General features: G+C 38.7%; 1 protein-coding gene across 4 annotated transcripts; it reads right to left on the bottom strand.

The window, feature by feature from the left end:
- Positions 1 to 320: 320 nt before the first annotated feature.
- Positions 321 to 27780, bottom strand: GPR63 (G protein-coupled receptor 63). 4 transcript variants are annotated; one of them, XM_088162025.1, is made up of 5 exons: positions 27560 to 27780; positions 12610 to 12695; positions 8882 to 8959; positions 4414 to 8447; positions 321 to 2852 (listed from the first exon to the last, which is right to left on the bottom strand). In XM_088162025.1, exons 4-5 carry the CDS (start codon positions 5662 to 5664, stop codon positions 2790 to 2792), a joined length of 1314 nt encoding a protein of 437 aa, XP_088018151.1. In that variant the 5' UTR covers positions 5665 to 8447; positions 8882 to 8959; positions 12610 to 12695; positions 27560 to 27780; the 3' UTR covers positions 321 to 2789. The 4 variants fall into 4 exon arrangements, with proteins under 4 accessions (XP_088018151.1, XP_088018150.1, XP_014739137.1 ...); XM_088162024.1 differs by having other exon boundaries at positions 321 to 5806; positions 8200 to 8447; positions 27560 to 27776; XM_014883651.2 differs by having other exon boundaries at positions 321 to 5806; positions 27560 to 27776.

Below are 27780 nucleotides of genomic sequence, written 5' to 3'. Positions count from 1 at the left end.
CAAGCTAAAAGGTAGGACATCCAGTTCAGGTAGCATTTTAGGAAAGTTACCTTCTTATTAGGCTGTCTCTGCTTGCTAGATACTATTCCAATTGTTCTAGATACCTTGACATGTCTCTACCCCAGTGTCTCAAAAAAGAGGATTCTGCAAATGCTTTATACAATAAACATTTTGGCTTAAACATAACCACCTAAATCAAGCAGTCCTGGTTATTTCTTAGACAGATAAAACAAGTGTTTGAAACTACGGAGGTGGGCATTAAATAAAAGAAACAAGTGCACATGCAAACAAGAGAGTAAATTCTAAAGACTTTTGCTACATTTCTGGATAATTTTTATGTTTATTTTCTCCTTTTTTTTCTTGTTGTTTCTCAGGTATTTTCATGAGTGTATTATGTACAGAAAAGACAATGCCATTCTTCTTAACAGCTCGTTTTCAAACAATAATTCAAGGTTTCTCCACATCAGAAAATTACTAGTCTAAAAAAAAAAAAAAAAAAAAAAAAAAAAAAAAAAAAAAAAAAAAAAAATCAAACCTGTTCAAAGTAGTGGCTCCTGGAAAACTGGACTTAAGATACTCCTCACTATTCCAACCACAATAAACTTGTGCTCTGAATTTTTAGTTTTCACATTAAAATAAATTAAAAATCTCTTTCAAGGAGGGAATTGTTGAATGATTTAAGAATTAAAAATCTCAAATGGTCTCAGAAATCTTACAGTTATTTATGCATATGCCCAAAATAAAATATGAAAGCATTAAGAATACTACTGAAAAAAATAGTGACAGAAAGCAATAAGAGGCAAAACAATTTTCTTCTCTATATACAGAAATAATTTTACATAAGTAACAAGAAATGTCAAAAATACACAATTTTAAGTACAAAATAATCATTTCAACAATAGATCTGTACAATTGAGAACTGTGTAAGCAGCATGCTTTGACTGAATGAATTAAACTGCAACATACTTCAAAATACATTCATTTAAATCCTCCATACTAAAGATGTCTGAAAATAGAACATGGGGAAATACAGATTAGTAATGACTATGATCTCTGGAGAGGAAGAAAATTATAATTCCCCAGCAAAGTCAAGAAGGATCGGTCTGAGTTTTTAAAATCCTCGGTCTTGGTCAAGACCATTAAATTGCCTCAGGAAACCCACTTCTGCCAATATGTATGTGTTTGAACATTGCTCATCTCAGCGAGGTTGTGCAGGATTCTTAGCAGGATCACAGACAGCAAGACTGAGCAGTTCAGAGGTCTTCAACTCGGTTCTAGGACTTCAGCTGTAATTATCAAGGCACTGCTCTCAAGACAGTACATAGACACAATAGCTCAAATGATTCTGTAAATACGTAATTACCCTGGGGATACTTCTACTCCACCTTGTTTCTTTTTTTTGAACACCCTTTTGTTCACTATATGCTTTGATCACCTCAAAAAAACTTAGTAAGTGTGAATACTGTATCACTATGGAAATCACCTCTGAATTTGGGCCTCACAATATGGGCTTCTTTTCTCCAAGGATCAGTAGATGCAGCTTTGACCAGAAACCTTGTTACAGTCAGTGTAAACAAATGCTTAATTATCAAGACAAATTAACTGCCTTTGATGTTTGTAATTTATACTTTTCAGCCAATAGATATCAGAGATCACGAAAATCCCAAAAAATGTTTTTCACTCTTCCTTCAGGAATGTATTTTCACTCATTTTCCTGTATTGCTCATCTTCTTCTTGAATTACTGTGTTTTACAACATTCAAATCTCTTGCATCATAGAGCTGGAAGACAGCAAAAATACCTGTTCCTGCCATTTAGACAATGTACACTCTCACTCTGTTACATTAACTCTAAGCACAATTTTGCTGCTTTCAGAGGTAAACAGGTATGACAGCTTTGAAACAGAAAATCCATACTAACCAGGTCATAAACCTGTGCTGTCAATGTAAATGTAATTGAAAAATAAAAGCCTTACTGCAAAGACACACTAAACCAGTCTGCTTTATAGTGGAACTCCTTTAGATCAGAAAAATCTATAGCATCAGTAAAAGTGACAACATGGGAAAGCATGGACATCGATAACATCACCACTTCCAGGTGCCTTTATATGTAACCCAGTCTCAGCTGGTAGCTGCTTTTTTTTTTTTTTTTTAATTAAATTACTGAATTCAAAGTCTTTCCTTTTATACTCCTATAATTTAAATAATGACAACAGTTTGACCAATAGCTGTCAATAAGAAGAACACAGCTAACTTAAATTAGTTCTTTATTGAAGATGTTTAAAAAAAAAACCTGGGGTGTGAATGTTTTGTCAACCTCAGGAAGCAAGCATTCCCTGGACACCCACATAGGACAAGGCATTTCCTTCATACACCCGTGTACTGTGTGGATACATAGAAGTAGATAAAATTGCTATTATTTTTGCTTCTCTGGTACAATGGGGAGCAATGGAGAGGTCCCCATGCTTTGGGGACTAAAAGACGGAAGCAAGAGAAGCCTAAACCCCAGCTCTGGTTGTTTTTTGTTGTACATCAAGCCCTCTGTTCTCAGTCACAGCCCAAAAAGCTGATTCTGCAGGCATTCTTCCCAGCCTCAGAGGAACTGGGGATATGGCTCCAAAGCCCACACCTAAGTCTTAATTCTACCTGTCTCACAATAAATATTTATTTAGCTGATTGAAAAAAAAAAATCTGAGTTTGGTTTGCTATCATCAAGGAGAATCATTGTCTTTCTGCTTTCCATGAGGATACCAACACAGCCTGACATTAATCAGAAAGGTAGTTTGGCATTTTAGGGAGAGAAGCTGATGCCTAATAGATGAGAACAGCGAGTAAACCCTTGAGGCAGCAGCCACTACACAGACAAAGAGGTAATGAAAAAAATCAATGTGAAGTAGCATCAGAGGGAAAAGGGGAATTTAACTTACATCCCCAGCAAACTCTGCTGGCTGACTGTTATAAGGGGTAACGGCTGCAAGTGAGTCGATTTATAAAAGATATAAAAGAAATTCTTCCATGTGAGAGTGGTGAAGCACTGGAACAGGTTTTCCAAAGAAGCTGTGGATGTTCCATCCGTGTAAGAGTTCAAGGCCAAGTCGAATGGGGCTCTGAGCAGCCTGGTGGAAGGTGTCCCTGCTGATGGCAGGGGGACTGGAGCAGGATGGCATTTATGGTTCCTTCCAAACCAAGCCATTTTATGATTCTGTGACTGTTTATGGTTTTGATCCTATACTTAAATTGTAAAACAAGTCCAGGATTCTTTTTCTCCCTGTAATTACTATGTAGACTAAATCCTAACCTCAACTATGGTCCATTTGCTATCTGTGTGCTGGTTTACCCTATGATTTCTAATCCTATCCCAACAAATGCCTGACAGCATGATTTCAGCAGTGTAGAGCACACCTTGCCTTATAGGAGCTCCAAGCAGAAACAACATTTCACCGACACAGTATAAATTGCAGGCCCAAAAATCACTGTTTCAGATAGGTTTTCAGGCATATCATCAGGTTTGGATAACTTGTAACAGCCTCAAGTAACAACTACAGTCACCCTTTACCCTGTAACAATTTTAACATGAACACTTTTCTTCTAAACCATGTGTTAGCCTAAATCTCAGGTCATGGTATATTTGTTGCTTTCTCTTTCATTCCTTTGTTTCCTCCTTCTAACTCTCCTAATAACTGGGCAGGTAATTTTGATCAATTGTTAGAAAACCAGAAAATCTATGACAGGTAGCTATACCAACATAAATCACCCTCCTAGAGCTTACATGGGTCTTTCATTGAAATTCACCAATATAACAAATGATAAGAGAAATAATAATACACTTTCAATATAGAACAAAATATTCAAATCAACAAACTATATAGTAAATTTTGTAAAGTGCACAAAATATTAATGGAAATATTAAAAAAAAAAAGGTTTTTAATGTTACCATGAAAACTTCTGAAATATCATTAAATTAGATAGAAATAATCTAATGAGACTTTTTGGCTCTAATATATGGGTAGACAGCAGCAACAGTTTTTTAAAAAAATTACACCAACGAAATACACCGTATCTTAGCAGCATAAAAAAAGGTTCCTACAATTAGATAAAATTGTAGGCCTAGTAAGCATGAATCTGATAAGATGTTCCAAATACAGTTTTCATTAAAAGAATGGATTTCCATGGAATCCTAGAGGTAACATTTGTTATTCTGGTTACATTGTATTCTAGTAGTAAACCCAACTATAGCCAATCCCGCTCCCTCCCTCTATCTTCCCAAAATTGCACAGAGTACTGAAAATTTAATTAAGTTATAAGATATGGCCACACTGAAAAAGCCAAATGAAACAAGATTCAGCCTAAAACCTAAAAACAAATGACCCCAGCACACAACAATCATTGTCAAAACCACCGCAGTTTCAAACAACCGAGCGATGCTCCCCACACACATAGATGGCACTGGGCCGGATGCGCCGCCTTGTGTGGCCAGGGAGCTGTGGCAAGAACTTGAAAAATCTGGGCATCAAGTCTAAGCATGCATCATGAAACTTCTTAATCCTCCAGTAGTAAATCAGCGGGTTCAGTGCAGACTTGAGGTAGCAGAGCCAAAGGAGCCAAGTGCTTATCTCAAAAAAGTTGTGCTTGTAGTAGAAGTGGCTGTTGAACGTGGCAATAAGGCTGTAAGTGGTGAATGGTGCCCAACAGACTATGAAGACAAGGAACAAAATCAAGATGGTTGTGAAGGCACGAGTTTTAAAGCTCATATCAATATTCATCTGAAAAGGTCTCTGTAAGCTCATGAGACCAAGTTTGCTGGCCTGGCTGAGACATATGCTATCAGGGTGGCTATGGATACGAACCGCGTTGTGGCGGACGGTGTTGAGTATGCCCATAAAAGAATACAGCATTACCAGGAATGGAATAAAAAAAGAAATTAGCAAGATAATTATCACGTAGGCTCGGTAACCTGGGCTTGTAGAGTAGCCAAAAACACACTGAGGTGCTCTCGAGGGTATTTGCAGGTTAGGATTCCCTACTGATAACGGAAATGCAACAACAAAGGATGCTGCCCAGGAAATCACAATAAGAATCTTTGCACGGTAGGGGTTCAGTTTATCTTGCCTCTGAACTATGATAAGAAATCGGTCAATACTAATAATAAGAAGAATGGCTACCCCCTCTATGACAAAAAGCCAGAAGAACATGGCAGAAACTCTGCAAAATATATCCCCAAAAATCCACTGAGTGGTAATGATTGTTATCAGAGCAAATGGCATGTTCAGCACTGCCAGCAGCAGGTCTGCAAAAGCCAGGCTTGCTAAGAGGATATTAATTGCAGATCGCATAGCTGCCTTCTGGTAGACCATCAGGCAGACAACAAAGTTTCCAAGGAAAGAAACCAATAGGATAAATATCATAGCAGCAGAAAGAATGATCTGGAGTGGCAAACTCAAGCTCCTGAAAACTTCTTGTGATGGCAGGATAGCTGTGGTGTTTACCAGGAAAGTAGTTCTCTCAGTGGTGAGCACAGCACCTGAACTATATCTCAATGGCTGTGTTGTGCCACTGTGAAGCAAGAACTGGGGAGTGGTAAAATTCGTATAGGCATTTTCATAAACAATGAAAGTAGTATTTGAGGTCCCAGAGTGGGCCAGTGTCAACATTGCTGAGAAAACCATTGCTTCAGGAAAAATGAAAACAGAACCAAAGGTCTTCAAGGCATTTCATCTTGTTCAGGCAGTATTTTGAACTGGTCATGTAACAATCAAAATTCAACGTTTGAAAGCATCAAAGTTCTTAAGTTCATGTCAGTATTTCCATCTGAAAAAGAAGAAAGACATGTAAATACACAAAGTAAAACTCTCTGAAACCAGTGGGAACCTAATGACTGCTCAGCTTATCTTAATGAGAACAGTATCCTTAATATATCTTTACACTTCAGGTTGACACAATTTACTTAAGCACCAAACATGGGAGTCTCGTAATATTTGGCCTTTTTCTCATAGGTCGTATTCCCATAGTCCTTCTGATACTGTAAAATACTCTCAACTCACCACGCTTTTTTTCTACCATTACCAAGACTGAGAACTTTTGTGTTTGAAAACAAACTTCACTGATTAAGAGTGAATAAATCAAACAAGTATTTTTATTTAAATCTCATAATTTTTGAACTAACTTTGTTACTTTGTTTTGAAATTGCCTACAGGTGGAAACTTTAATAAAATTTCTAAATAGCTTAAATAGTACCAGTGTATTGCCCATTTGCCTGTTTGGTAAGCACTGAAAGCCTGTTTATCCAAGTTATTGCACATAATATAGAATTCTTGGCTCATAATATAGAATTCTTGGCTCCATGTCAGTCATCCACATCAGACATGTCAGGAAAAACATGCAAAACATCCTAGCCTGTTATTATGAAATAACTCATCCACAGATAAAATAATTTCTCGATTTGTTTCATTAGGGGCTGACTCACATTATGGTGCAGGAAACCATCACTTCTTTGGTCACTACAACTCTTCCTCTGGCAGTAAGTTTTCCAGCTTCCACTGGTCTGGGCATGTTTTTGTTAGTTCATCTTAGTATCCTATATAATTTAACTGCATGCGCTCTCTTTTTCCTTGTAAATATAATCCTTGGACATCCTGCTGGACTCCCTCCCTTGTCACTATAGTAATAGAATGGTTTGGGCTGGAAGGCACTGTAAAGATCTAATTCCGATGCCCCTGCTCTAGCAGAGACACTTTCCACTAGACCAGGCTGTTCAGAGCCCCATCCAACGTAGCCCTGAACACTTCCAGGTACAGGACATGCACAACATCTGTGGGCAATCTGTACCAGTGCCTCAACATCCGTGAGCAACCTGTACCAGCACCTCAGCAGTCTCACACTAAAGAATGTCTTCCTAATATCTAGTGTGAATCTCTCATCCTTCAGCTTAAGACCATTGCCCTGACCTTGTAGAAAGTCCCTCTCCAGCCCTCCTGCAGACCCCATAGGTACTGACACAATGCAACATTTCCTTTTATAATTTACAAGCACTGTCTTGATGCATTATTACTACTAGTACTATATTGTTACATATATTTGTATGTACATATTCTTAAATAAAATGCAAAGGAGTTGAGAGCTCTCTCTTTTCAGTACTAGTTCCTCCCCTCTGTCTTGGACTATTAAATTAAACACTCTAAGAGAACACTGGCATCTGATCAAGCTGGAAACCAGAAGGATTCTATGCCCTTTTCAAAAAACGATCACTATAGCCAGAACATAAAGTGGGCTTCACCTCATTCATTCTTGATGTCTGCAATAATCCCTTCTGGCTGTTTTCATGTTTATCATTAGAAAAGGGATAAAGGCATCTTCAGAGAGCAATCTCTCCATCTCTGCACACAATGACAAGCTTGTGCTACTAACACAAGCACCTTACAGTAGCACAAACCCTGCCCACAATATTTATGCAGGTTCTGTTTAGTATCACTGTCAGGCAAAAATAAAGAAAGGAAGAAATGCTTTTTATGAACACAAAGGACCACAAGCTTTGTATAGGATACTTCACCAACAAAGAAATTAACCTTGTTGTAAGACAACAAAGTTTAATCTATGTCCCCAGTTTGAACTTCTAGCAATTTGAAAGCAAGCCTGCTCAGGCTGCTGTCAAGATTCATCAAATAACATAGGCACTATGACCTGCTCCTTTCATTCCCTGACTATCTGCAAGCTCTATCACTAGATGATTTCCAGGGCCAGACTACCATCAGCATTTTTATTTCAGATAAACGATTAACCTCTCTGTGTCCTTTAATTTTCAATGGTATCACAAAAAGACATTATTATAAACATCCTAATTTAATTGACTCTCATGGTGGACTGATCCTGGCTGGACACCATGTGCCCACAAGAGCCACTCTTTCACTCCCTTCCTCAACTGGCCAGGGGAGAAAAAGTATTACAAAAGGCCTGTATGTTGAAGTAAGAACAGGGAGAGATCAACCACCTGTTACTATGACAGGCAAAACCTCAATTTCGGGAAATTAAATTATTATCAATTAAATCACAGTAGTGTAATGAGAAAATAGAGCTAAATGTTAGAAACGCCTTCACCCCACCCCTCCCTTCTTGCTGAGTTTAAGGTTCTGCCTAATTATCTCTATCTCCTCCCCACCAGCAACACAGAGGGACAGGGAACAGGGGTTGCAGTCAATTCATCACACGTTTTTTCTGCTGCTCCTTCCTCATCAAGGGAAAGACTCAAACTCTTCTTCTCCTCCAGTGTGGATTCCTCCCATGTGAGACAGTCTTCCATGAACTTCTCCAATACAAGTCCTTCCCACAGGCTGCAGTTTTTCTTGAACATTCACGTATGGGTCCCTTCCACTGACATTGGCTCTACTGGTCATAGAGGAAGCTTCTGGCAACTTCTCACACAAGCCACTCCTGTAGCCTCCCCACTACCAAAACCCTGTCACACAAATCCAATAGAGAGTCATAAAAAGTCCACTTTCTGGAGGTCTTACTGCTTGAACAAAAGTTATAATTTTCTATTTTTTCCTATTGTATTTAAAAGATTGCAAAACTCAGAAAAGTATATAAAGCTATCGACATTAATATTTTGCAAAAATGACCAATTCCATTGACTTTATAATAGATTTTTTCTCTCCATTCTTTCTCTTTAAATTTTATTTTTACACTAACTCCATTAGAGAAAACCTCAATGTTAATTACATGCTAAAGCATCTATACTAGCCAAAGCTCTTCTTTCTTTTATCTATATAAACTTTTCCTCTACTAGTCTTTAACATTTTTAGAATAAAATATGTAACCAACAGGAAAAAGGTTAACAGAACTTTCCAGAATAAATAAGAAATATTTTAGCAGTGAACAAGAAAATCTCACCCAAAGTTCCACTGAGGTTTATGATTCCACAAGCTGAGAACACCATGAAGGAAAGGAAGCTGTAGCATTCTACAGAGACTGCAAAAGAACATAAATTCAACAAATAATTCTGGACTTAAAATCTTGGAGCAAGAAAATTAGATCCCTAGGGTAGTATCTTTTAAAGCTGTGTAAGTAATAAGTCAGCAAAGGTAACTTCTACACTTCTGATTGACTTGTATGGGTCTTTCCACCAAGGCTCTAAAAGAAACTAATCTGCCATTACATAAATGTAAAACCCTCCTACAGACAATCAGTTTCACATAGGAAACAAAAAAAAGGAGCAGTTAGTTTTATAGAGAGAAGAGATCACCAGAATGATCCTACAAATAAAATCCTTACTGGGGTTCAAGCTCTTTAATCTACAGAGAAGAGGGAAATGCAAAACCATGACATTTGCTGATGATGAACACAAACTGTTTTTCAGGTCAATTTAATAAAAACAAAGGTCAACTATAAAAAAATACAGAGGGCTCTCTCAAGAGTTAGTGGCAAGCTAACCATCTACCCCACAAAATTCAGCGCTAGAGATAAAGCTATGCCTGTACTGAAAAAAGTATCTGCACAGTAACAGTTGCTATACCAATATTTACTACCCAGAAGAAAAACAGATCTTCAAATTTTCATAGTCTGCTCTAGGAAAACATCAGCCATGTGTTCAGAATTGTTAGCAAAGGAACTGAGAAGAAAACCAGGAGCCAGCTATATATACCGTATATTTAGATACACCACCTGCTAAAATATACATCTATGGCATCTCTTTCAGTACTATGTTCAGTTCTGCACCACTTGATCTCTACTAAAAAGCAACTGAAAAAAGAGATCATAGAGGTCTACCAAGTTTTTAGTGACATAGGGAAAGTGAATGACTGCTCTCTCTCATAAGAATAGAAAAAGTCAAAGAAATCACAAAACACCTCTGGAGATCATCTTCTCCAACCTCTCCAATCTCTCTGCTCAAGCAGGGCTGCCTAGTAGAGGGCCACAGTAGAGAAAACTGTCTCCTGATACTCGGGGAATTTCCTGTTTCAGTTTCTGCCCACTGCCTCTATCACCTGGCACCACCGAAAAGATCTTATCTCTGTCCTCTTTGTATCCTCTCTTCAAGTATTTATATACATTGATAAAGATTGTGCTACCCTGCATTTCTCAAGTCAGTAGCACCCAGAACACAGCAAAGGACAAAGGACTCACAAACTCTACAGTTTATTCCTAACAAATCCAAAAAAACAAAGAAAAAAAAATAATTTCACACATGTTCTCCCACCATCCCAGCTCTCTATGCTAATAGCTACATCCCCTTTTGTGCATCTAACCTAGTAAAAGGACTGCAGGCTTTGGATTCCATGTTGCTCCTGTGCTCCTTGCTTCCTGATGGCTTCCAGCAGTACTCTTCTCTGTGTTCTGTTTATCACTCTGAGTATGAAGTGTGTGCAGTGCACACAGAATCTGCATGCTTCGATTTGGATTTACACTTACCTAACCTGCAGACAATGCTCTTTCTTGGCTATCATCCTTCATGGAAGTGACTGACCAATTCAGCCAATAAACTCAATAGCTTCCATTCTGTTGCCACCATACATAAATTTTTCTCCTTTTTTTTTCTCTCTACTTAAAGGCCTTCTTCCATGAGCATGCACACGATAATTAAACATGTGCCTCCACCATTCTTCTTACCCTTCTCCAAAATTATGTAAAGATAGAAATATAAGACGAAAGAAACCAATGAGATAATTTCAGAGCAACAGCATTTCAGTCCTCACTTGCTCTTTGAGAAAGGCAAATCCTGTCATTTCAAAGCCCCAGTCCTCACTGAATAGTAATCACGCAGCTTGTAAAAGACAACCATGCTTTGATAGTTTAAATGGGTAAGTCTACTGATGGTCAGGTACTCAAGCAAGAGGCAGATAGGCACCTTTTCGTCACAGCATTCTCACTTTTGGAACATGTACTCTAACAGATTCTTTTCAGATGCAAAAAAGTTTCATACAATCACTTTTTTCAATTTCAGTGCTGAAATTTACTGTGTATGCACATTTTCTCTCAAGCAAGGTTCTCACTCATACACAACTTTCTTTTTATGGAACATAATAGACACAATTTCAATGAAGTACATACTTAAAGCTAAATAACACACAAATTCCATTCATCAAGTATAATTATTGCTAGAACTATGGCGTCTGTTTTTAACAGCTTTAGAAGCTAAAAGGTTCCTGTGCAAAATTTGGATAGCATGCTCAACTGGAAATAAAAGATTATATGTTATATACAAAGCTGACATCAGTCAAAGCCAGGAACTCCAAAAAAGACAAAAGGGGGAACATAAGAGTGCCATAATAACAGTTAAGTTTAACACAGATCAGAACACACTATGAACAGCTGCCAAAATGTTCAATGACTTATTAAATTTGTCTGCTAAAAACAAGCATGTATTGGCAACATTGACCAGCATCAAAATTCAGCATGCAAAAATGATTCTTATTCAGAAACCTGAAGGCAGCACTGCCTGGAACAGTGATCCTAATTCTTTGGGATATTTTAAGTGGTCCCAGAAGCTTCTGCATGCTTTATAGTTCCTATTAATGGTTTCATTTTACAGGCAAACTTTGGCAAAAAATTATTTTTTGCAACATAAAGAACATTTAAAAAGCAAAATATTCTTAGGGGAAAAACAATAAAAAAAAGCATGAAGGACATGGGCTTATTTTGTTTTCCAAAGAATTTATGTGCCACAAGAAAATACTCGAGTATGTACTCTCCAACACCACATTATCGTACAAAGCAGCCCAGGATGTACATCCCTCTAAATACGAATCAAGCATTGTTCCCTATGCAATTAAGGAGAGGCAGGAAGATGTTACAATGGAATCCCTTCTGCTAACACCAGTGCACCAGAATGAGTCAGAGCACAAAGCAGCAGGGACAATGTTCTTACTCACCTAAAAGGAACTAGCAGTTTTCAATTTTAATACCTATTTACATATAACCTAAATTGAAACTAATCAAGTACACTGCATGAGTAGATGACCCATAAAGCTGTTCACAAGAGGCATTACTTTAATTTAGGAAATTGTTCTTTTTTCCACTCTATAAACACTGCTGTGGCAATTTTCATAGGGAAGTAGTGTGGGAAACAGTGACCTCTGCTTTGGGTCATTCAGTACAACTAATTGCCCTCTCAATGATATTTCCTTATGACCTTAATTCAGAGAGCCATTAACCGTCAAGAAACGTCAGTCATGGCAATCATTATCACTACTGTAAACCACAAATATTCAAAATGTAAAAAACAATTCTATTATCTTAGCTCTTGGGAAAAATCATGTTCTCAAGTTGCAGATCATGTGAAAGGACTTGGGCAGTTCTAGGTTCATTTCTAGTTCTGTCATATTTCCCCTGACTTCTAACTTTCCCACTAGTTCTATGGTCACATTAACCATAACCATGATGAAGAGCTGAATGAGTACTGTATACCTTGAGCAACAGTAAACATTGAACATTATTGAAAATATACTATTTTAATTAATAACCTTTGCCTAGTTATTAACATGCAACTAAGAAGTTGAAAGCTTCCTAAAAGATTGGATTCCTAAAATTTAAGTGGATCTTTGAATTATGCATGCAATCTCTATATGTCAGTGTAGCAAAAAAAAACCCCAAAAAACTAACACACAAAACCAAAAGCATACCAATCCAGATAGGCTGCCATGAAGAGCAGGAATCATAAGTCATCTTGTGCTGTTTTATTCAGCTAATTATTGTTCTCCCAAATAACCTGTCAAAAAAAAAAAGTGACATATTTACATTCAAGGCAGGACAGGAGCAGAATAGCAAAGTTTTCCCTGTAATAAAACTTTATTTTTACTGGGAGAAGTAGAATATGCTGTGTATCCTGACAGAAGGCAGATTGCATGTCCCCCTTCTGGCAGAAGGTACAGAAAGGACTAAGGCATCAAAGTTTCATCAAACCAGAGACTCTCAGCTACATCACCTGTGGATCGTAGGAATCTCACCATTTCATACTGTATCTGTCAGGGTTGGAGTAACACGTCTTATCAGGTTTCATTCAGCTATGTTTTATTTCACCTGTAGACAAGCACACAGCAGCCAGCTGCCATAAGTCTTACGGGATGTATCAAAATTAATTCTTACCCTTAACCATCAGGATCCTGATCTTTATGTCCTTAAAGACGCCCAAAACAATAACATTTAAATCTACTACTGAGCATCATAAAGAAGGAAAATAAATTTTCCCCAAACAGCAAAGATAACAGGATTGTAAAAACAAAGGACAAGAAAACAGGTCTACAGAGGAAGAATAAACCTTCCTTTACATGTGCCTGTACCAATCAATCATCATCACACAGCTAATCAGATAGCTAAATTAGTTCTGCAAACTGGGCCTAACATAGTTAAAAAGCTGCATATTCTGTCATGAGTTTACATGCATGTTTTTAAAAGGCTACAGAACTTAATATCTGCAAGAATAAGCTTTAAGAACATCTTTAAGTCACCTCCACACTGGAACAAAAGATATCAAGATCCTTCAGGAACAGGTTTCTAAATAAATGATGTACACAGGGGCTGAAGGACAAACCAGCCAATGAGTTTACAACGGCCTCCAGCAAGGGAAGCAACAACAACAAGCTGAACTCCAGACTGCCCATTATGTACTGACCCCTCTGATCATTCAGTGCTGAGTTGCTGTATCTGCAGCCAACTCAACACAGACTTCAAAGACCCAAAACATAAGGCTTGATTTGCCAGACTGGAGTCTGCTGAGACATCTGCCGTCTGCAGAACACATTATCTAGCCACAAGGGAAGCTGGTGTCTGAAAGATTTTTCTGATAATCTATTAATACAAGTTGTTTTCCATGAGCACAAGAATTCAGTCTTCGCATTTATTCCACAGAAAAAAGAGGAACCTATGTATAAAAGAGATAAAATGTAGCCATTGGATTATTACAGACTTTCTCCATTGGGTTTGCTCCCTCTTTAGTGAGGGTAAACTGGTAATCTTCCCTCTTCTGCTTTCTGAAGTGCCAAAGAAATGAATATGTTTGTAGGAGCCTGGACAAGATTAAATACCTCAATAACCTGTAAGATCTTCCTACCAGACAAGCACATCCTCTGACACAAGAGCCATTTTCAATCGCTACTTACATGATCATAGAAAATATTCCCAACTCTCACTAAAATAAAAGTATCTTTAAAGTCAATTTACACAAGTATCTGAAACATCACCATGAACTAGGAATTTTTTTCACTTCAAGCCTGCAAGAAGGAAAAAAACAGAAGTACTTTCTCAAAGTAAATCTGGAAAATTTTATTAAATTAGAGTATCTTGCAGAGCTTGCTGGGCAAGATTGCTTTGGGTAGTTTTCTGCTGACAGTTAAGGGTTAACACTGTTTCATAATTAATTTTTTTTTTCCACTCCATTATAAATGATTAGTCAGACTTTTTTCTAAGAACAGAGAGGAAAAGCTTCGTAACCCTGCATGAAATTTGAGTGCAAGGACTCCTGATCCTGCAAAGAGCTCTACTTGTGGAATTACAACCTTGGTAATATCAGTGTTTCGATCTGGCAGAGCTACTGATAGGCTAGTCGTGACCTTTTCCTCCTTCATTCACTTATTCCTGAACCCAGCTCCCCAGTCCCAAAGCAGAAGGAATAGACTGGACTAAAACAGAGCCTAGCAAGCAAACTTAAAAGCTTCACATTTTTAGCCTGAAGCTATAAGATGCTGGGGAACACAAAAGAAGGCTTAAGATGTAGATTTAGCTTCTACATACTAAGAGGTATTTTAATTCAAGACAGTCTGTCCTGTGCCACAAGCAAGAATGCTGCAAAACCCGTGCTTACTGAGAAAAATTTGCATCTTACTTTGATTCCCCAAACCAGGAGCTGTCATTTCCAAAGAACTGAAACAGTGGAACTAAAAATCACAGAGACCTTAAACATAATCAAACTTAAAGGTGTTGTCCATAAGTATTCAGATTACATTAAAGATTGAGCAAGAGCCTAGAGAAGATCAGAAATATTATGAAATTGCATTTCAAATTAGTTGTAATTTTGCTATGTACTTTATTGACAATTCTCTGCGTCTCCTCATGCCTAGTCTGCAGCCATATTTTATCAAGTTTTCCTAACATTTTCTTGGGATACTAAGTCGAACCACAGGCAACAATGAAGTGAAATACTGAAAGCTTACATCCTTCACAAAAGAGTCAGTCCATCAGAAGATAATAAGCAAGTAAAAAAGTCTGCTTCAAGTCAGAAAGAGTTGTCCTGAGGCTATTTTGGCTTTTCAACTACAGAAACTTCTCTACTATATTCTCTGAATGAAAGACTGAGCTCTGTGAAAATGTTCCACTTTCATATACCTTAAGGTAAAGATCTAAAGGCTCCTTGCATTACATCATTCTTACTTCCTCTGTAGCGAGCCAGTATACCCAATATACACTATTGCATTGCCTTCTGCTAAAAACAAGCAAAGATGATTTTTTTTGTCTGTAGTTTGGACAACAGCTGTTAGCATACTTTCTTCTTTTGTAAGCAAGGGCTTAAAAAATTCATTTTATAAAAATGGTAATGCCAGCAGCAGCACTCTGCACTGGTGGAATATAAGCTGTCTCTCCCATAGAAACATGCCTGTTTCTTGAAACAAAATTTATTTTAACAAAAATTTATCTCTTTACAAAAAGATGCAGGGATAGTAGTGAAAAAGTGATTAGAATGACCAGATGTGTACACTCTTTGCACAAGTTCCTGGGATTTGATTTAGCTCCTGGAGAAAAGCGATCAGACCTGCTTCTGTTTTTCCCTCAGGGATTCAGGTCATGCTAGAGCCAAGTTCTGTGCCTGCCCAGGAGTCTTGCTGCTGCAATACAGGCGTTATGGATCTCACTTCCTGGCACTTGGCTCACATGGAAGAGGTGCTGGTAGCAAGTCAAATGAGGTGACCCCTACTCACAGCATCCTGCTCTGAGAGTACTCAAAGGCCACAATGGCAAGATTTAGCTGTGAACTAAGCAAAGATTTACTTTATATGCTTACTTATAAGTTTTCTTCTCATACATATACACGTGTATATATTTCCAATACTTATTATCATCTCTCTTCAACCATAGACAAACATAAAATGTTTAATAAAAAAAAAATCTATTAAAATGAGCTACATGTTATTATTGTAACAGAGAATAAATAAACTACAGAATTCTTGGAGTTATCTGTATCATCTAATTGATTTGATAGCTTCAGAATTATTTTTGGGTTATGCTAGCCAACTGGAATAAAACTTTTAAGACAGCAACCATTTTGGAGAAACAATCCTAGTCAGAAATCTATTCACACTAGAGATCAAAAGACAGTTAAATTAAGAGTTCCCATCTGGACAAGTCTCAGGGTGAGATGACATATACCAGATATTCAGACCCTATGCAATAACAATTGCACGAGGCACTTACAATTTCTGTACAGACCCAACAAGCAGGGCTCGTAACATGCATCCCAAAGAGATAAAAAAAATTGATTACATTTGCAAGCTAAAACATTTAAATGAGCTAGTCTGATGATTTTTAAAGCACACTTTTTTCTATATAATACAAGAGATCAGTACTTCAATTTTTTCTGGGCTTTTAAATTATAAAAATGCAAAGCAAACAAATATGTGCATCAACTGAAGAACTCAAATCCTTTTAAGGAACACTTTTTTTAAAGTACCTTATAATTCCTTGTTATAAATAAATTAACAGCTAATCGAAGGGATTTTTGTATACTCATTAGTTCCGTGCTACTTGAGACCTTTTAAACAAACAGAAGACCAAATCAAATGCCTTCCACAGGTAGCTACAGCAGTTCTGAGTTTAAGAACTTTGTATTTAAGAGAGGTTTCTTTCTTAAGAAAAAGCTCCTTCAGTAATAAATTAGGGATTTTCACACTATTTTTAAAAAGTAGAGAAATAAAAAGCCAAAAATCTTCAAAAACACCACACCCCCAAAAAGAACAAACCAACCAACCCCAAAAAACCCACTGAAAAATAAAAACATCCCAAATCCCTCAAACCTACAAAGAGAAGTATTACCTTACCAGAAAGGTGCAATCCATTATTCCCTGTTGTTTTCCATTTTTGTAGCTAAAGATCATATTTCCCTACTCAACCAAAGGCTGTTTAAGTATGCTCAACTAATGAATTTTGCAAATAATAATAATAAAAAGTGTTTCCTCAGTTATGGAGAAGTTTATTTTGTCTCTATTTAGATATGAAATTGAATCTGATAAAATACGGTATTAAATTTATCATCCTGCACCCAGAATAACTCTAAATAGCAAAAATGTAACATATAACTTCTAATTCAATTACAACTGTTCAGTAACAGCTGAAAAATTCAGACCAGGAGACTCTATCAACCTTCTAAAACACCGAAACACACAAAAGTCACAAACAACTCAAAGTTATGGGCATGATTTATAAGAAAACAAGTGCAATGACATCTGCCACGAGATCAGAAAATTAAACCCTTGCCTCTATGCTCTCTATAAATCTCTTTATAGACACCAACAATAATGCTGAAATTAACATTATTCAGCATAAGACATCAAAAACAAAAAAATCAGAAGTTATGCTTCTCCTGTATTTCCAGCTCAGGAGAAAAGAAGAAAAAAGTTCTTCTAAAGACCCAGCTTTCTCATGGGTCCTACTGCTTCTTCCACCACACAGTGAGCACAGAGTGACTCATACGGAAGATTCAAGGCATCAGAAAAAATCAGCCATCAGGACACCTAAACTTGCTCAGTTCCAAAGCCTCTCTGCAAAGGGGTGATTATAGAGGAAAAGTCATGTTTTATATGCCATGAAGTTCTAGTCTGTGCCTAGCTACTGATCCAGTGGAGAGACAGTGGCAGATCCTGACCTGTATGCAAACCGATAGCAGTCATATAAATACAATAAATCCAATCCTTTGACAGTCACGGAGGGAAAAGTTATAGTGCCTTAATGCTATCTCCACAAAGATCTCTGTTGCCTACCTGGCAGAAAAGACCAGAAACAGTTCTCTCAAACATACTCTAAATAACAGTTCAAATGCTGCACGTTGAGAAGGTTTAAACTGCTGGAACAATGACACATTTTCCAGAATGTGTTTTACTGGAAACACTTTCTTTTCAATTTACAACACATAGAATGGAAACTCTACAAACCACCTGTACATATCTGAAAACCTTCCCTAGCCTTTCACTTCATATTTAACTTACAAACTGTCTTTGCTTGGCAAATTCTTACCATTTTCAGTCTTACCAAGAACTCTCCAGACCTTTTTGCTATAGAAGTAGCTAAGGCAAGTTTCTGAGGCTCCGCAGACTGAAACATCGCCTGTCCTCCTCCCAGTCCACCTTATCAACAGGAGAGGTTGTTATCTGTCATGCAGGCTCAGCTTACTTAAGTCTTTATCCCAATCAGCTGCAAGCTTAGCTAGAATGGCTAAGGTATGCTTGCCCTTTTCACTGGTAAGGAAAAAAACCCCAAAAACACTATCTCTGCTGTACCAGTCATTAACCCTGGTCTGGAAACCTGATATATTTTCAGCAAAATCACTAGGAAAAAAGAGCCAGGTATCTTCTTGGGCAGAGCAAGTACCAAAACCCCAATTCAATTCCTTTGCTCTGAGCAACTTCATGTATGTATATCAAATAACTATAATACAGATGTTTATATATGAAGTTCAAAACCTGTAACTTGACCAGGCCTGTAGAAGCTCTGTTCTTTCCCAAGTACTCTGAAGCAACTCAGCTCACTTCCTCATATCAGTTTCCCAGTCAGACCGTACTGCTGCCAAGTCTTTCTACACTGTTACCTATCCACTCGTCAGTAGTTTGAACGATTATTTAAGAACCTGTTTCTCTGTACAGCTTCTGTCCATTTTCTAACTTCCATAGCAATTTTTTGTTCCGTGACCCACATGCCAGGTAGTTTGAGTGGGAAGTTAAGGTACCTTTTGTAAATACTAATAAAGTAATTAAAATTAACAAACCATAAAATACAGGAAATTAACTTCTCATCACATCATCTAGCTACCCACCTAAATGAGTTTAAAATATCAGCTTCAAGCAGTCTGATATTCTAGGGACACCCAGTTGCCACCTCATTTATAGTCTGTTTCCTTAGCAACACTATAATCCATCTGGCTGCAGAAAGCTAAATTCTCAAACCATATCCTCCTGTACACCGGAAATAAGCTCAAAACCATTTATATTTTAAACAGACATCGTGATTACAGAGCATATAAATGAATCTGAAAAGGCAATAATGTCCTTAAGACACACATGCAAATTCTCACTGCTCTAGTTTGAAAAGCTGGTTCCCATACTGACAATATCTTCCACCAAGAGTTTCAGAAATGAAAATACTTCATCTTTGTTTCACCATGTCCAGCTGAAGAGGCCTTAAGAACTGCACCTGGTCAATCAGCTCTCTTAAGACTTTTCAAAGAGAAGTAATCTGCAAGATCTAGGATGCAATGCCATTAATGGTAGCCAAAAAAGCCCTGATGAAAGTTGATCACATTACAGAGTAGAGCCACTTGTTTTCGAAGTACTTACTCTTCACCTTTTTGCATCTAAAACTACAAACATCATCTATAGAAACTAAACTAAAAATCCAATCCACAACAGTAACTTTAAACATTAAGAGTATAAAAACAACAGGTTCAAAATATTCAGGAAGTCCAGGTGAAGTACTGGAGGGTAATGCAATTTCCCAATGAAACTGGATAACGTCAGACCTTCTACCACCAGGATCAACATAAACAATTTCAAATCACAGAATGCATCTTAAACATACCCCGTTTTGCATGAATTTGGCAACTTTAACCTTGCAAAGGATATTCTACATATCTAGTTATGTAGACTAGAACCACCACTGCTTATATCTCAAAAGCTCATCAAAAGCAAGCCAGTCTTTAATCCACAGAATACCTCTGGCATGCAGTGAACCGTTTCAGTTCTGCATAACTTTGCGTGACTCAGCTGTACAGTGGTGGCACACAAGTCCACATTACCTGACCTCCAATGAAGAGACATTTGAGCAGGCTGAGCATTGAACTGGGTAGGCCTTTTGGCAACGTCTGGCAAAACTGCTAAGTGCTTATCAATATGAAGCCCCAACCTCTGACCTTGGAGAAGTCTGTTTCCTTACCATCATCTGGTTTTACACACACCATCTCCCTCCTCCTTTTCTTCCTACTAGGGCTGAAACTGATCTCACCTAATTTCAACACAGCTTTGAGGTAACCACATAAGCTTACTCAGCAGTCAAACAGATCATGCATTTCTGGAAAGTGAATTCACCTAAATCATTTCACGTATCTATTTTATTTCTCTTGTTTTGTAACAGTACTGTACATGAACACCTCTGAGTACCTATAATGGTCTGCACACGTCTGCCTGAAAATCTGACTCATGATTCTATGTAAGAGCAACATAATGCTTAACCGATACATTCTGAAATTCTGTAGTTTCAGCAGACTACAGAAATTGCCCTGTCAACAACTGACACCAGCCTCCCCAAGGAGTGATTCACCAGGGCCTCTCTTCCTGGAGTTAAGATGCTAGGATCCTCAGTGTGCTCTGGAGTTTGCCAGGAACCCATAAACACTGTGCCAGAATCAAGATAACCCATCTTTCCCATCATTTCAGAAGTGTAAAATCTTGGAAGACCACCAAAGAGACTGGTCAGTCTCTAACCCAATGTCTAATTCACACTCATTTATATTGGCATCAAGAAACAAAGAAGCTGATTATTTTTCAAATAGCTACATAGCCAAGAACAGAGATAGAGACTTTGCAAACAGTGCAAAAAACCAGAGAGAATATTCCAGGGCTATTTTATTTTCAGCCTTGCTGATAATAGCTTGAAGTATATCATCGTATTGGCACTGTACCATGAAGATGCTTTTTCAAGTCTGTCATTTGTGGTGGCCTTGAAAACACACATTTAATCCAGTTCATTTGGATCTAACAGTTTAACAGCATAAGTGCTATTACCTGAGATTTCATGCTTTGATTTGGTATCTCCAGAAAAGATAAATGCCGTCAGAAATTGCCTTCTTATCAAAATGAAGGGAATGGGGAGGGAAAACACTCCTTACTTCAGTCAGCAAATGCACTCAACCACATCCCTATCGTCATAATAAATGCCATGGAAATTTCTGATGGCAGAGGCAGATGTCCCAATATCAGCAGTGCATAGTGTAACTTCTTGTTAGAAATACTCTCAACATGCCTATATGAGTCATTATTAAATATTGCCAAATTTATTTTAAATGTCACCTCCTTATCATAAGTGACACACTTGGAGCTTGAGCAGACACGCTGAATGAATTCAGTCGTGTAAAGGACAGAATTAGCTTTTCTCAGCTCTACCAACTCACGAACACTTCAAACCAGAAATAAGGCATGCGGTGGGAGGCCCCACTGCAATTCAGCTGATTTGCTTCAAAAATAAAGAGGTAGTTCCAGGCCACATGATTTTCCCAGAGTACTCAATCATATGAGGGTCTGGGGTACTAGTGGGCATGTGTGCACTGCAGACAGAATGGAAGCACAAATATAGCACACACATTTCATAATGTGTCTTTTTCTAGATGTAGGAAGCTTGGATTTTTGTTTGGAGATCTACTTTGGTTTTTGAAGTCATTTTGGTAATATAATGAAGCACAAGAAATTTGGATACGAATTTTAAATCATTATATACACTTGGGAGTTTATAAATGCAAAAACATATGCACATATATTTAGTAATATCAAAATATCATGAGCATATTATGTTCAGTGCTTTTAAACACATCCACAAGTCTCACATGAGACTCAAGAAGATGGTCTAGAGAAAATTCAGAAGTGACACCTGACAGGAGTCAAAATCAAAATAATCAAGTAACAAAAGACTTGTCGGAGTATTATCTACTGAAAATAAGAACTTTATCAAGATATATAATGTGTTTTCAAATTACATTTCAAGTTTTTGACAGAAAGAAAGTAATCTCCATTTTTCACAAGATAACAGTCTCTATCATTATACAAAATGAACTTTGTACAATCCTTTGAAAGGATTAGTAGTAATAACCACTTTTAAGTGGTATCAGGTTTTGGAGTTCTAAGACAGCTTTAGAAAGGATTACTATTTCACAATTTGCATTAAAAATACACGCTTTTTCTTCTACTTTGTTGCACAGTCTTCCCCTTGTGCTCAAAACAATCAAAACTAAACATCTCTAGTTTGTGAAATTTTCTGCCCTCGCCCCATCACTTTTTTGCCTTTTTAAAAGGGAAGATAACTTGCACAAGACAGTAGGGTAATGAAGATAATTTAACTTTTCCTGAAGAACTGAGAAACAGAGATGAACATCATCATAAAAGAAATACACATTCAAGTTAATTATTAAGCATACAGAAGAGGCTGCAAGTAAGATGTGATCATATATTGAGCAATGACAAGAAAATAAAATACTAGAAAGGTGCTCACTAAGGATTAACCTTGCCTCAACATAGCTGTCCTGAAAGCTGGATAGAAAGGCTAAGAGTCATTGAGACTCTAATGACGCAAAGCAAAGAGACACTGAGCAAATAACACAGCCATAGTAGTTTATTCTACCTTTCTCAACAGGCTTATTTTTCTCCCCACTGACTGTGCCTGAAAGGCTAGTTGAGACTACCTCAATGTCAGTGTAGTACTCTGCAGATCATTTCTAACAGACCCCTCAAAAGTACCCTCTAGTCAGTGGGCTTAAATTTGCTATGCAGGTGGTCCATACACCTAACAAGGTGGGAAAAAAAATCACAGGATGACATAGCTGGCTTTCAGAAGTCCAGCCTGAAGACTTAAATTCACCTCCTAAACCATCAGCATCTATTCACTACACACAATAAGGCAGTCACCTGATAAAAAAATACAATGCATGATTATGTGTGAGAAAGGAGAAATTTCTAACATCTAATCTGTTTCAAAAAGCAAGGCTAGAAAAAGACTTTTATTTTACCCCCATAAACAAAAAGTAATCCAACTGACTTGACCAGCCTGTTATTGAATAAAGTTTGCAACCATGGCTGGAACAGAATTGTTTTTTACGTACTTGGCAAAAGTTATCTATATTCCTAACAGAAAGTGTGCTATTAAGCATTACAAAAATATCTGTTGCTTTTAAGAGCACAAGAACCTCATTATTCTTGGAGGTTCACAGCAAAGGACCAAGATAATCGACACAAGCTACAGTACAGTAACTTCAATTAGGCCTTAGGGAAAAACTTCACTGTGACAATGGTCAAACACTGGAACAAGTTATTCACATAAGCTGCATAATTTCCATCCTTTGTGATATTCAAAACTCAAGTGGACATGACTCTGAGCAACCTCATCTAACTTTCAATCAGACTCAGCTCTGAGCAGAGTGGTGGCCTACATGACCTACAGAGGTCTGTTCCAATATCAATTATTCTGTAGTTCTGTGTCCCAGCCTCAGTTCACCTAGCTTATAACAGTGGTTATTTCCTCAACTACAGCCTGCAAAATCCAAGCAGTGGATCTGAAAGTTTTCCCTTTGCTTTCTAGACTGGGTCTGCTTGGCCAGCTGACCTGACCCATGCAACTATAGGGCTGCACACTAGATTAGTACAAAACAGTCACACTGACCAAATGTGACGAGCAACTACAAATTATTTATTAAATCAACAAAGAAAAGGATGTGACAGAAAAATGTAGAAAGCAGCAGAGCAATAAGATAGCCCAGAAAGAAGCAGGTAAGTAGAATATTGCAGGGAAAGCTACATTAAAATACCAGACAGCATCGCCCTGTGGCCAACAGAATGGGAAGTGTACATCAAAGCTTCAAGTCAGTCGTATTATATTACGTAAAAACTAGGAGGTAACGTGCATGTGTGAAATAACAGATGTATAAAGGCTGCCATCTCTCTTCATTGTCAATCCACCTACGGATCACAACCTACCACTACATTTTAGACAGTTACAGCCTGAGCTGGCGTCTAGAGGTTCTCATTCTGCTAACGACAATAGAAATGACCAAAGAAACCCCAGAAAAAAATACACTTTTGCTTCTATTTCTTTTAGGGGTAATTAAAAAAAAAATAAAAAAAAAGCACTGAGAAAATTACACACCCAAAAACTATGTTAAAAAATTAAGGTTCGAAAGTCAAGCTCCGAAGATTTGAAAAGTAACAGTTAAACCCTATGACTTCAATTAAACCCTGGGACATAGGCTTTAACTACATCACTAAATACTACTTATCCACACAGAATCCATCTTCTTTCAGAACATGCATTGCTCACCAAGATGAACAAGTGTTCAAAATCCTGCTTTCTCCACATATTTTATGTCACAATGACACATTTAATCAACGTGATTGAAACCTTGCTTTAGTAACTACAAGGAAGAGAAAATCCAGGAAAGATGCAAAAGTCACTAATTTGGTTGCCTTAGTTGAGATGCAAAGCGTTCTGAAAAAAATTGGGTCCTAGATAGTATAAGGCACAGTTCCCACAGGCCACATCATCACTTCTTCAAAGCTCTAAATTTCCAAATTCTTCTGCGCTTATGTGGTCTTTATAATACTCTTTTAAACACAGCTTGTGTATAATAAACATCTAGATTGAGGTAAATTAGGTTACAGTTATGCACGAGATTTCTCAAAGTGCCATTCAAACCAGTGGGACTCCTTAGATACCTCCAACATATGTTTAAGCGTAAATACACCTTACAGAACCAGTGCTTTTACACAGGAGGGATAAAAAAAAAAAGATAGCTCAGCTTTCTCCTAAATGGCACACAGAAATAGCTCAATAGTAATAATTGCATTTTCTAAGGTTTCATTCTAATGAAATCAACAGGAATTTCACTGTGCCAAGCTGCCTATTTGGGAAACTTTAGAGCATTAATCCAGTCCCATTACATACTACAGGTTTACGTAAGTATCTAAGTATTACCCTCAGCTGGAAATGAGATAGTTAAACAATTTTCCCATTCAAGTACAAACCGTGCTACTAGCTAGGCTAGCAAAATAAAGACTGCCAGCAAATTACTGAGATAAAAAGTACACCATTCTATTAAAGTATTTTATGCGTCTATGAGAGGCAGCGCAACCTGACAATTTTCAATCTGAAACTCCTTCTGGGTACTACAAGTAGAATTTCTTAGATGATATTTACACTTCCTCTTGCCTCACCTAATCTTTAACAACTAAGTCTGACATCCTTTGGAGCATTAAAAAAAACAAAAAAACCAAACCCAACCTGCTACTTGTAACAAAAATAATTATGGAAGTTGTAACTGCAGACCATGGACCTTTAGATCTAGCCATCAGGACTGCTTAGGGACATGCATTGCCCTGGGAGCACATTCCCAGACAACCAGAAAAAGTCAGGTAAGTCTCTTCCTGATCCTCTTTACCTCTCCCTTATGGACAAGTGGGAAAACCACCAAGCCTTCACATACTCCCTCTTCACCCACATGCACAAGCAGAGAAAAAAGGAAGAAAGGAGCCCTGACACTTCTAAGCAGCTGACTATGAAAAGCAGCATTTTATAGTGCCAAAGATCCTCAATGCAGGGAAATCAGATCACTATGATTGAATACAGATTTAAGGGAGGCTACCTACAGATAGACTACATAACAGATAGACTAAGTCCACACCATTAAACCAAGCAATGCCAGGAATCATTCCCTGGAAATGGAATTCACTGTCACACAGACTGTTGAGCTGCCACACATCAGCACAGCATCCTTCTAACACAGGCCAGCTACAGTTCTCTCATGCAAATTTCCTGTTCTGGAAGGCAAGAGAGTTAAGCAGCATTGACAAAGGCTAACCCACAGCACTTGCTTCAGAACCAGAAAATGGTCTTGAGTGAATTGCATTAACTGCAGAGTAACAATCACAGCCTCTCCAAGCTTTATCTGCTATTGTTCCTCGAGAAATATTTTAAAAGTGGCAAATGCAATGATGAAGCACACAAGCATTGCCTGATCAGCAGCACCTGACAAGTCACCCACGCATTGTAGCGCACAAGAAGAAAATTAGAAACTCGTAGAGCTCATCTTGCCTTCTTCCTGTTTCCTCTGAGTAGGCAGACATTGCATATGAACTACTAATTTCCAGAGTCTCATTTATTCTCTCACTTAAAAAAAAAGTTTTATACATTTAGAATACGTTCTTAACAGTAAGGCTACTCTCTGATAAAGGAGTAAGGTAGAATAGCTAACAGAATGTACTTTAGAGTGTTGATCATTTGGCAGTACATATTTCAAAGGGAAGTTATTCAGAAATTATTCTTCTTCTAATCACTAGTCATTACCAAATTTGCTTCTGTAGGCTAAGAATGTAATTACTAGTGGGTCTATATTGTTATGCTGGAGCTACAGCAACGTTGGTACATACATTTTCACAACAGATAACTGTACAAAAACAACGAAACCCCCATATTTGACAACTGACAACATGCAGCTATTCTGTGTCACCAATCTTGAAACAAGTCTCTTTGACATTTCTTTACACTTGCAGTAAATTTGATATGAACTATTTAGAACTGCCCTTTTCACAATCCGATGCTTCTGACGCTTTTGCTCTAATGTTAGAATGTGCAAGATGTACCACAGAAAATGCATTATGTAAAACGCATTTGTCACTGCTTAAGCATTCATTATCCATTTCAGTAAGGAAAATTTTGTTTAACAGCCTTCTTGGGCACGGATCTAACTTTCCAGCCATGCCTAGCTCTAACTACTGAAAATTCCTATGTTACCTTGTATCTTTCTGTAAATGAACTGTTTCCTTGGAAAAGTGTTTTTGTTAATTTACAAGAAAAACTTAATCATATGCTTTGTTATATATATATATAGGCTGCACTGTATCATTTGACTTTTACAAAACAAGTTTGGAAAATCATGTGGCACACCCAAACAAAAATCACATACTCTCTTAAGTAGATGAAAAACAATCAAAACCAAGCGAGACGTTTCTATTTAGTTTTCTAGGAGGGACACGTACACGCCGCACCGACACCGGCAGGTTTAAGAGTTGAGCACAAGCAGCAGCCCGATGAGCAGGTGACAGCAAGCAGACAGCTCCCCCGTGCCTGCGAGCAGTGTCCCGGAGCGTCGGTCCCGGGGAGCCGGTGGGATCCAGGCCGCCTCCCGGGACGGAACCCTGGCCGGAAGCGCGGCCCCACCGCCGCCGGGGGAGGAGGAAGCCCCCACAGGCGGCTCCACGGGCCCCGGGACCCGGCCGAGCCGAGCGCGCCCACCCGGCTCCGGCAGCGCTGCCGCCCCCACCGCCAGCCGATGGCTCCGGCGGCCCCGCCGGGAGCACAGGCGCCTGGCTCCCGGTGCCCACGCCGCCTCCTCGGGACGCCGACCCCTGAGCAGTACTGGCATTAATCCCCGGGGCTAGAACGCCTTGTCGGCGGTGGGACCGCGGCCGGGAGAAGCGGCACAGCCGTGGGCGCACCCCGCGGTCCCCAGCGCAACTCTCTCCACGCTCCCGCCGCCCGTCCCGCCGCCCCTCGGCCGGGCAGAGCAGCAGCCAGTCCCACGGAGCTGCCGCGGCCGCGCCGCCGCCGCTCGCCTCGCCTCACCTCACGATGTGACCGGAGCCCTGCGGAGCCCGGCGCAGCACAAGCCCGGCCTGAGCCCATCCCTCCGGGAAGTTTCCTGCCATCACAGTGGCCGGGGAAAACAAAAGCTTCAAAGCCGGGAGCGGGAGGAGAAGGAGGAAGGGCAGCGTAAGCAGAGGAGTGAGGGGCATTGCTCGCCCGCCACGCCGCTGCCCTCGGCTGCCGACTCCTGCCGAGGGCAG

Source organism: Sturnus vulgaris, chromosome 3, assembly GCF_052056855.1.
Source record: "Sturnus vulgaris isolate bStuVul1 chromosome 3, bStuVul1.hap1, whole genome shotgun sequence".
NCBI lineage: Eukaryota > Metazoa > Chordata > Aves > Passeriformes > Sturnidae > Sturnus > Sturnus vulgaris.
Note: the sequence above shows the minus strand (reverse complement) of the source record. Positions and strands in the feature narration are given on the sequence as shown.

Excerpts from the sequence above, each read along its gene's own strand:
- GPR63 (XM_088162025.1), bottom strand. The coding sequence starts at position 5,664 with ATGGTTTTCTCAGCAATGTTGACACTGGCCCACTCTGGGACCTCAAAT. Across the intron at positions 2,853-4,413 it reads TGTGTGGGGAGCATCGCTCG|TGGCTGCTGCCTCAAGGGTT; the intron begins GTTGTTTGAAAC and ends TTGTCTGTGTAG.